The sequence below is a fragment of the Meleagris gallopavo genome, chromosome 4, assembly GCF_905368555.1.
Source record: "Meleagris gallopavo chromosome 4, MGAL_WU_HG_1.1, whole genome shotgun sequence".
Lineage (NCBI taxonomy): Eukaryota > Metazoa > Chordata > Aves > Galliformes > Phasianidae > Meleagris > Meleagris gallopavo.
In genome coordinates, this window is record NC_139407.1 from 1,851,234 (window position 1) to 1,862,500 (window position 11,267).

Here is an 11,267-nt window from a genome sequence, read left to right on the forward strand (position 1 = left end):
GTTTAAAAAACACACTTTCTTCACTGTTTTATCTGTATGATCAGTTTGCTTGTGTCACGTCTAGTCCTCAGCATGTTAAATGTTTGTATCTTTCAAAAGTTGTGTGCGCTTCTTAATTTATGGGTATTCCCTGGGCCAGTTTTTATTGCAAATAATGCTGTTTGTTTCTTAGTATAGATAGGCTGTAGCAGCATAAGCCATTGTTTTGTAAAAATCAGTCTTTGTCTGAATGTCTCACAAAAACAAGCAGTCTGAAGAGACTTAATTTTTAAGTGCATCCTGATTTATCTGAAAGGTCTGTTTTACTGGTTTTGTTTGATTCTTTTTGTGTCACAGAAATTCGTATCAGGGGAAATGATAAGCTTATGTGCTAATGCAGCAATTTGAGATGAGCAATCTCATTTCAGGGCATTCAGAACACTGAAGAAGTGGATCTCTAAAGTATACTCTGGAGTTCTGATTCCAGCAGAGTCCAGGAGATGTAGTGAAGTGTGCAATGGTTACCCCGTGCTCTTAGTATGTAGAACTGCACTGCAAAATAACTTGAAATGCCTCCCAGTAGCATAATGCATCATTTGCATAAAACTGATAACGTGTTCCTTTTTAGGACTTTCATTTCACTTTACAAATCCATTTCATACTTGTTATTAGATCCCTGTCTGGGCGCATTGTTGGAGGTGTGTGGTGGTTCTTTACCCTCATCATAATCTCATCCTACACGGCTAACTTAGCTGCCTTCCTGACGGTTGAGAGGATGGTGTCTCCCATTGAAAGTGCAGAGGATCTTTCCAAGCAAACAGAAATTGCATATGGGACATTAGATTCTGGCTCCACTAAAGAGTTTTTTAGGGTAAGAATTTCTACTTTTTTGTTTTGTTGCAACTAGGTCTTCACTTGTGTAAATGTTTTCTCCCTAGGCATTATTAAAAGGTTGCTATAAAAAATGTGATATGTACAATTTAACTTGAAGATATATAAGTGTGTTTTAGTTTATTAATTATCAGAACGTTTTATTATCTGTATGTTAACCCAGGGGCCATGGTATAAGTAATGCAAGATAAAAGTGACTGCAAGGAATTACCTAAAAATATTCCACTGTAAAGAAAAAAAAAACAAGACATGATCATAAAACGGAGTTGATGTTGTTTCTGTAGGCCCTAAGACAGTTAGCTAACAGTTTTAAATAAGACTAATAGTAGTGCTATATTTTAGGTAGTCATGCAGTGAATAGGAATGTGAGAAGGTGCACAGCCATGATTTATTATTTCCTATTTTTCAAGCTTGCAGAGGGGAAGTGGATTACAGCCCTGTTTGCTACTGTTGAAAATGCTTGCCTGCTTTTGAAAACAGATGTAATTTGTATTTGCATTACAGTAATGCTTTCTGTCAGTCTTCTACCTCAGTGTGTTTGTAAGTTGATTTGTAAGCTAGTAAAAGAAAGATCGTTCCATGCTAAAAGTATTAGCAGTGTTTGGAAGGATACAAATATATCTCTGTTTATGAGAGTGTAAAGCTTATAATAATTGTGGCTATTCAAAATTTTCTGAACAGTTTCTCCTCAGAGATTCTCAGACTTGTGTGGTGTATTTACATGATGAGGTATTTGTGCTCTTAGTGTCGGATTCACTAATGTTGGTTGAGACACTCTGTGGTGGTCAGTTACAAGAATTAGAAGGTTTGAATCCATATGCATTTTCCCAAGTACTCTTTTATACAAGTGTGGGCTTTGTGAGGCTTGTTCTTCATGTTTTGTTAAGATAGCTTTGGATCTGTAAAAAGTTAGTATGGTCTCCGGAAACTTCAGCAATTTCTGTCAGAAACAATTGATGCACTTCATGTGATGCAGCTGCTAAGTCCAATGACTCTATCTACTATATGCTCCAAATCACATCAGCTTGCCCACTTCTTTTTCAATAAATAGTTGTCAGAATTTCTTTCTGAAACCTGAAACTCGTGTTTTAGGAATGGAACTCTGTGAAAAGCAGTCTTTAGCACTAAGGAGACTAAAATTTCACCTGGAATCTTGTACCTGAATTGGAGTAGGTGTGTGATTTTCTTATGACTTCACTTTAGAAATCACATTTTTTGAACAGTTGGAAACTAGTTAAGTATTTTTCTAGCAGAAAGCTAATGAGAGGTCTTTGTTACTGTCATGAATTAAAATAAATATTTGCTTGCTTGTTTTTCCCACAATTAGTCTGCTTCCTCTTCAAGAAATGATATTATTTTCCAGTATGCTTTCTATTGGTGGAATGTACACTGTACCTAAATATTCACTAGTTAGAGCCCTCATTTCTCAGCACAAAAAGTAGGAGTTATTGCATAGCAGTGATAAGAACAGTAAACAGAATTTGTCTTAATGCTAAAGCATGTTCTGTGATGATCATAGAATAACCTTGATTGGAAGGGACTCAAAAGTTTCGTCCAGTCCAATTCCTGGCTTCAGACAGGACCACCCCAAAATCAGACCGTATGTCTGAGAGCTGGGAGCACCTCTTTTCACTATTGTAAAAAGCTGAGGCAGTTGGGATATATGCCTAGCAGCAGGTGGGTTAAGTAAATGAGTAATGAAGGATGCCAGAAATGAGAGAGGAGAAGTTGTTATTGGGTGACAGTAGCCAGCTACCTGCTGAGGTATGTAAGTTGAAGTTCATCAGCCACTCAAACAATAGAAGAAATAATTGCTGACTTCAAACATTTTATCTGAGATTTTTTTTTTAATCCGTGATGAGAATCAGAGATCTGCCTAATGATAAAAGTGCTAATTTGATCAGACTTGTACCACATAGACTGAGAGTGAAATGGTAATAACTTTTGTAATCTAGCTTCTAGATTCACTTTTGAAAAACCTTACTTCCTTTTGCTTATTCCTTTTGCTTATTCCTTTTGCTTATTCCTTTTGCTTATTCCTTTTGCTTATTCCTTTTGCTTATTCCTTTTGCTTATTCCTTTTGCTTATTCCTTTTGCTTATTCCTTTGCATGCATTTTCCCACAGCTTCTTTTGAAATACAGACATCCTTCTGTCAAATGGTATCTTTCTGCCAATCATAAAAGTGAAATATCATATAAACTATAAATCAGTTAATGGTTTCAAACCTGGAGCACTTCAGGTCAAGAGGAATTTTTTCACTGCATTGCAACGACTAAGAAATGAATGTGCCACTGCTAGATCTGAATGAATTATTTAAGTCAACAACTTACTTCAAGAAATTCATTGTCTTTCTTCAATTTTCCTTTTTCACCCTGGAATATCCACAGAATGCTTACAGTATCTCTGAATATATTTGTTGTTCTAACTTTCAGAGTTTCATTGGCAAGCATTTTTATTTTCTGAATGAATCATCAGCGCTAGATGAATCCAAACAGCATTCAGTCTCCTTTAAAGTACACTGAGTTTATTCAGTGATTGTTCTTCCACATTCTTCCATCATGACTTTTACTTACAGAGTACGTATCTCATCTGACTTCAGTTTTGTGGGAGTTATTCTTCTAGACAATGCTATTTTTCTGTTCTTCTCTGTGAAGAAAGTATGTCTAAAGAATAAAAGACTTAATTTGTGTTACCTGGTGTTTTGAAGATGGAGTGAGTCACCATTGGGATATATTTGTTTTTTTGTCATTTTGCAGGCAGAAATTCTCAGCAATAAGATAAATGGTTAAACTTAAATGAAAAATTATATTCTGAATAGCTGAGTATATATATGTAAATGGATTAAAATCTTTGTCCAGCTTCTGTAAATGCTTAAATAACATGAACTAGTAGAGGTTAACTAGTAGTTGTGTTAAACTGGGCAAGCTGCAAACGTCACATTGCCTGGTAGACTGTTTTGTTTCAGGATACCAGCCATTGAGTCATCTACTCAAGTAGTGTTGGCTGGCACTAAAACATAACAGAGCATGAACCAGGAATTGTAGTCCAGTGTTCCCACTGCTTCTTTAAGAGAGTAAGCAGAAACATGGTGCAGATGGTTTTAACAGCATTAGAAAGAAATACAGTAAAAATCTGCAGGAAAATATTATTGCATAACAATAATGTTACAGATACACAAATTTTCTTCAGTAGCAGATCAGTTATGTCTCTTGACGTGGAATAATTTTCCTCAGGATATCTCAAAGTTGCTACTAATGGGACTGCAAGTACAATACAGGTTTTCAGAGTTCTTTTACTGAGCTGGGATGTTTGTCAGTTCTGTTGTTCACTAGTGGCTCTCTTTCTTAGAGATATTCTTTTAGAGTTTCTAGTGCAACTGAAAGCCTAAATAAAGATACACGGTGCACTGCGGTTGCATTTTCTCTTCTGGGTTTACAGCCTGAAGTAATGGGTGAAGAAATTGTGTGTGGCTGTGCTTTTCCAGAAAAGCATTGTTTTTCTCAAATCAGAGGTAGACTGTAACAGTGGCAGTGTGAACAGGACTGCAGGCGTAGGTTGAAAGATGCAGGGATCACTTCAGTTCTTTTGTACAAGCACATCATCTTTACAGCTGTAAGACAGTAGATGCTACGTGATGGAGAGCTAAATGGTGGGACAGCAGAATTTCATTGCTCTGGTAGGTATTGTCAGCACTATCTAGAGCACATGGTATTTTTATTGCCAGTGATCTCTCTGCAGCCACTCTAAATATACTTGATATTAATGGTATTGGCCAAGATATTTGATTTGAGGGGTAGAAGTCATCGTAACCCAAGAAGACAGACTACTGCTCCCCTATTGCTGCTGAAATTAATTTTAAAGAAATGTGTATGTGTGTTAAATTCCTGAGTTTGCTGTGCTAGATGTCCTGAGCTACAATAGTGGAAGAAAGAAACAAAGTACAGCTGTGTAAGTATGCAATCTGAGTATTCAGCAGCACATTTCTGTTATTTTCATTAGCTTAGAGACTTATGGAAAATGGGTGTGAAAGTGATACAAACAGACACAAATCTAATTCCTTTTAACTTTCAGTCCTGTTTTTGCTGTTTGCCCGGCACTACTCATCAAAAAATATGTACAAATGTGGTTGACAAATGAAATCAATTGTTCTACCTTCTTTTCACTTTAAAAGATGGATTGCAACTTGTTCTGTAAGGTCAGAAGACATCTCAGAAATTAAAAGTGACACGCAGAGCAATAACTAGGCTAATTTATATTCTCTATGTCTGCATTGGTTTTTATTTTAAAACTTTTCATACATGTGTGACATGTACAGATGAATCTGTTTCATTATGCATTGATGACCTTTAAGAATAGATCCTTTGCCAAAGGAGAAGCAAGGAGAGTTGCTCCACAAGGAGAGTATTCTTTGGCTTTCACTGAACAGAGTAAGCAGGAGTCGAGAGTTCCTCAATGAAAACTTAGGCATCGAAAATCTGGAAATATAATAATTTGTTCTTCATAGTGAGAAGCCAGCAGCAAACATTGGAAGAGCTGACAGATCCCCTGAGTCATTTCTCCTGAAAAAGAAAATTTGGCTAAAGATTAGTATTCTCTTTTCTGAAGATCTTCAACACAGCCTGGTGCGTCTAGATTTACAAATACTTTGAAATATTTCTTTACTTTAAAAAGTATTTAAATTGATGATTATATTATAAAATGTTACACAAAAAGAGAAAAAGCATACAGCAAGCAATCTTTGAGTCTCAGTTTGTCTTTGCACTCAAGATGTTATTCAAGCTTCTGAAAAATACTAGGAAATCTCTAAAATCAGGGAGAAGAAACACTGATTTAAAGAAATAAATAAATGAAATTGTTAAATGGAAGTACTTCAGCTTTTTTTGTTTGTTTGAGATGCAGAAGAATTGCACAGAGCATATGTTCCAGGTTTAAATTTTGATGAGCTCAAGGGATGTTCAAGGGACGATGGAGACTAAAGACTCTCAGTTATGAAATTGTGTAACTGTTATCATGGACTGTGCTCTGCACCTTAAGCAACAGAGGCCATAGGACTGAATTTCGTGTGTGCCTGAAAGAGATACAGTTAGAAAATATTGCTTTGACTTTTGAAGTTTTGACAGAGGAAGAGATATTGAGATAGTGGAAAGACTGCCATTCGCATCCAATATTAAACAAGTGAAGACGTGGTTGTACTTTTTTTTTCTGGTCTAGAGAGTTCAACTGATTCATTTTCTGTTTTTTTTTCTTACATCTGGGCAATACACTTAGCTGATTTAGGTCATTCTGAAATTTTACTTAAAAATAACAAATGCAGTAATAAATACTTTATTTTTCTTTTTTTCTCAAGGCATCTCTGTTACTTTCTGGGAACATTTATTTCTGCATTACCTGAAATCCTGATTTTTTTTTTGCAGACATCTCAGCAAGCCTATAGTGACCAAAATGCTGTGGTGCTTCAGAAGATGTTTCTATAGTACCCAGTTTAATTTTAATTACCATTTGCATTATATTTATTGAAAAGAAAATGTTTAATAGAGTTTTCATTTCTTATTAGTGAGGGCAAATTGCGTCTGGTGAAAGAAATGTGTTATTCCTTGATCTTCTCTTCAATTTTCAAGTGTTTTCCTGATGTTTTAACCCAGGTATGCTGTGAAGTAGATAATTCTGTGCTGGGTGCAATGAATTTCCTGAACCATTGTTTGAAGATTCTCCACTGGTGTGAAAGGAGTTGCACTACCCCTAGGATGATCTGCTGGTCATCCTGTAATGTCACAATCTAACGATCACATCATGTGATTGTTAGAAATTTATTTTCTAGCCTGAGTGTTTTATAAATTAATTCATCCTTAGTTGTTACAGTACATTTTGATGACAGTGATTGATTCATCTTCCCGTTCTGTTGTTTTTCTCCATCTGAACAACTTCCATTTCCTTGCACATTTTCTTATTGGTCCTAAAATGCTGGACAATGCTTCCAACCTAAAAAGTTCCATTTCATTTATGTCATTCTAGCGCTCAGAATTTTCCACTTCTCTTATATAACAAATAATTCCTGTTGTTTGGCTTGATATGTTTTGATCAACCCAATTTCCTTTCTTACGAATACAACTCATTTATATCTTCAAATGTTTTCATTCTGAAATGTGAGATGAGGCTGTGTGCTCCATGCTGCACTTCAGGCCAAAAGGGCTGTAGTTGTTTTTAATGACTTTTCATTCTTCTTAAATACCTTTAGTATGTTAGATTCTAGACTACAGCAATAGCATCTGCAGTTCACTAAGGAATCTGCAGTTTCTTGATAAAGTGCTTTGTGTTTATGATTTAGTTTATTTTTCCCTCACCCATCCCATATATAGGCACAATAAGATTTTTGTTCTGTATCTGTCTCATTTTGATCACTTCTACATTCTCCATCATATTACTTATTATTTCTTTAATTCAATCTCATTTGAAAAAGTGAAAAATAATAAGATAGGAATTTAGATTATGATTCTATACCTTTTTTCTTTGACCGTCTTCCTAGTGCACAGCAGATACGCTTTCCTTCCTCCTACTCTCTTCACTGGAAAATCTGCTACTGTTTGCTGTTTCTTCAGTTTGTACTACATAGTGTTTCCTTTACGTTATCAGATTTCCTCCGATCAAATCAAGATCCTACTTACAAATTTGCATTTGTAGTACAGTGGTGTAACAAAGCTGTGGTAGTAGATACTGCAGCATGACAGCAGTACAGCTGTCTCCACATCAGGAGGTTTGTTGTCGTGAAGATAACTTTAGGAGTGGGCAGGAGATTTTTCTTGTGACTTCAAAGAACACGTTCCTTTGGGTCAACTTTCTAGAAATTAGTTTGTTTAGCATTTATCTGAGGTTTTTAATTAAATGATATTTAAATGGCCCGCCTTGACTTTCTGAATGTGCTGAATGGAGAGGAGTTTAGATTCCTGTGAATTTAGGTTCATTAGAAATTGAATTTACCCTAATAAAACAACTTGGAGGAGAAATCCTTTTGGCAAGTGTTTCAACAGTGATTAAATGTGCTTGAAACTGTAATGCTAACATACCTTCATTAGAAAAGCTTGTTTGAACATTTAACTCTCTAAATCACATGAATATGATGATGACATGAGGTTTTTGTCTTGTACATGAACATATGCTATCTTTTCATGTGTGGATTCGTAGTACAAATTGTTTTAAGTAGGCTTTTGAGGAATGCATTCTTGAGATAGAATGCTTTAAACTTCTTATTAAGACAAAATGTGTTAAAGATACTTTACGTATACTTTATGTATTTCAATTTAAGTTATGGAAACTGGAAAGCTTGTAAAACTGCATCTTAAAAGCATTCCATTAGTTTTACCCATTATTAGTAAAATTATCAGTATTTTTATTTTTATTCACTTTCAGTACCCACCCAATATAAACAAGGTTAAGTTTTCTAAAATACTTAATTTGAGTTAATTAAAAAGCCTGAAAAAATAGTTTTGGCCTTTTTTGGCACAGTGGGAGAGAGCAAGTGGGAGGGAAGGAAGGGGGAATGTATCAAGTGGTTTAGTGTGTAAATTGGCAAGATTTGTTTCTAGCTGAAGATTCTAGCTGTTGATGACCCTTTTGATTTGTGTCCTTCAGTATGGAATGTCAACAAGATCTTAACACAAACCACAATTGAGAATTCAAGTTCTACATCTGCAGTACAAAGATCATCGTGTATTAGAATGTCTGTGGTGTGGGGAGCTATTTCTATCAGTGACACACTAATTACAGCATCCCATTTTAAGAGTATTAGGTCTTTGAATGACAAAATGGAAAAGTTATCTGATGACCTACAAAATACACAGTTAATTAATTTGATAAAGCTTTCCATAATTTAATTTCCTAATGAGTTTCTTAATGGAGGCAGTATTTTACATCTAAATGGGATGTGTACTCTAATAATTTTGATAGTCACGATGCACAGTGGTGACATGATAATAATAAAAAAAATTGTAGCTGTTTGGATGCTTTTATATTTTTGTGGAAATGGTAAGTTAAGAAAAAAGTGCATTATGAATATGTGTCTTGTGCTTACATGTTGGTAATGATTGTAATAATGAAACTAGTATTAGCTTTTAACATTTCATCTATATACTTGAGTGTCATGCTTTTATAGCAGTAAGCCACATCAATTAATGTAGTTAAATAATGAAGTAATTGACTTGGTTCACTGTGTTTTTTAATGAAGCACTGCTGATTTTTTTTTTAATTTTATTTTATTGATGCCAGATAAAAAATATTTTAGGAAGAGGCATGAAAGCCCAACTTGTGCACAGGGCACCCTGCATTCACGAGAATTCTGTTTCTTCATGTTGTAATCCACTGTTGCTCATGAATGTGTACTCTTGCAAGTGCAGTTTAAAGAGAGGAGAATCATTTCAATAGGAATAATATATGTGCATCTATAGCACTGACCAAGTTTAAATAATCTCTTGCCGCTACTTTTTCAAAGTATTTTTGATTTTGGATAGGTGAATAGCTTAAGCATGCATACTCATTTATCAAACAGATAATTCTAGCCTTTTGAATTCACCTGTATGTAAGTGCGAAGTATTAGGTAAAGGTCTCTTTGGACACTGTCTTTATTTTTACATCCTTTAGGCATAGCTTTTCATATAGAAGGCAAATTTTAGATGGAAATAAGAAAGTTGAAGGAAATAATGTTCCTAAAACAGAAATTATTGCTAGTAAGTACTCTGTAGCAGGAATATTTGAGACATTTATGATTTTTGTTTCTACTGAATGTGAAGGAAGAATAATGACATATCCCTTGACTTGGTAGGGCTTGGTAGACTATGAGCGGTATGAACTCTAGCATGATGTTTCTTTCAGTGTTCATGATTGGAGAAGACTGTACAGTCATGAAAAAAAATCTGAGCATTATTTTCTGGTGATGTTTTCCATTATATATTTTTATTTCTGTGGTTGCTGGATCAGGTATTATTTTACCTTCGGTGATGTGGCAAGGAACCTGTGAGCCATCTAGTGGGAAGTTTCTTTGTAACACTTGACCATTTGAGAAATCTTTTTCTTACGCCTTTTCCCATTCAGACATCCAGTGCCAGCCACCCTGTAATGCAACTGCCTTCTTCCTTTGCATTTATCTGCTGTGATCAGATCTCTGTCAAGTGATGGTGGGAAATGGGGAGCTGTGTGGAGGAGCCTTTACTAAGGCTGAATGGTGGAAGCAGAACAAACTTATCTGGATGTCCGTAACTTTTATATATACGTATGTAAAACCTGTAAAAGGTCATTGAAAGAAACCTGGAAGCAGTTCAGTTAAGGAAGCAAAGGCAGTTAAATCTATTTTAGAAGCTGCTCCTGATAGCAGCCTAACTTGAATGAAGAATATGTATTTATTTGTATACTTATTTAGTACTTGAATGTTTTTTCAGTGAGGAAATTATGTTTTAAATGTCTGCATAACCTTTTCTGTTCTGCAACATGAGATTTGAATGCATTATAATGAAAATTGTGATGACAGGCACTTAGTTGCCTTAGATATTCTCTCTTTTGAGTTGAGCTAAAACCTTTGAGACGGATCTAAGCTAGTCCAAATTTGTTTTCTGTTTTATAGAGTAAATTTATGATAATTCATTAGAAATCACTGTAATCATTTTTATATCACTGTTGGAAGCTAAATGTCCCTTGCATGCTTTATAGTGGTGGGTCCTATGTAGGGAGCTGGATGTTTGCTCTCAAATGTATGTTGACCTGTGAAGTAAATGGGATGGAGCATCTGGGTTCAATTAAGGGGTTTGATTTAGAGAGTGAGAACTCAGAAAAGACTGATCTCCTCCGTATGAGATTAGGAACATCTTAGTCCAACTCGGAGTGGACTATGAATGGAGAAGAGTGAGCACCTTGAAGAGCTAAACTCTGGTAGCTTTGCTTTTGGGAATTGAGCAACACAGGGAGTAGATAACAGGAAGCTATCCACTTTGCTATAATTACAGCTTACAGTTTATACTCTCTGATGATGGTATAGGAGTTGGTCAGATAATTAAATAGCCTAACTGACTTGAATCTTCGGGTTAGAATTCTCTTTCAGCTTGGTATACTATTTACCATCTCAGAGGCATTTATCTGCCTTTCAGGTAAGTTACAGGCAAAGTGTAATGCTGGATTGTTACTGACAGCTTGTAGTACACAGTGACAGTTTACGCTGTTAACTGGCTTTTCAAAGGTGGTGCACTGTAACATTTTTCAGGTTTCCCATAGGTTTTAGAATGTTTGTATTTCAGGATCTTCCTGAATGGAACAAGAGCAATGCATGTTCAATATGGCAGATGTTGCAGGAATCTGAGAAATCCACGCTGCCTTCAGCACAGTTTCTCAGTCATGCTGGTCATGCTCAGTATATCC

At 35.5% G+C, this 11,267-nt stretch overlaps 1 protein-coding gene across 5 annotated transcripts in view; it reads left to right on the forward strand.

Moving 5' to 3' along the window:
* GRIA2 (glutamate ionotropic receptor AMPA type subunit 2) overlaps positions 1–11,267 on the forward strand; it is an 81,321-nt gene that overhangs the window by 64,972 nt on the left and 5,082 nt on the right. For all 5 annotated transcript variants that reach the window (XR_014882805.1, XR_014882807.1, XR_014882806.1 and 2 more), the window contains exon 12: positions 652–850. Coding sequence is in view for 2 of the 5 variants with exons in the window: in XM_085222001.1 (XP_085078127.1) it covers positions 652–850 (199 nt within the window). In the remaining 3 variants the exon portion in view is untranslated. The remainder of the gene's footprint in view (positions 1–651; positions 851–11,267) is intronic.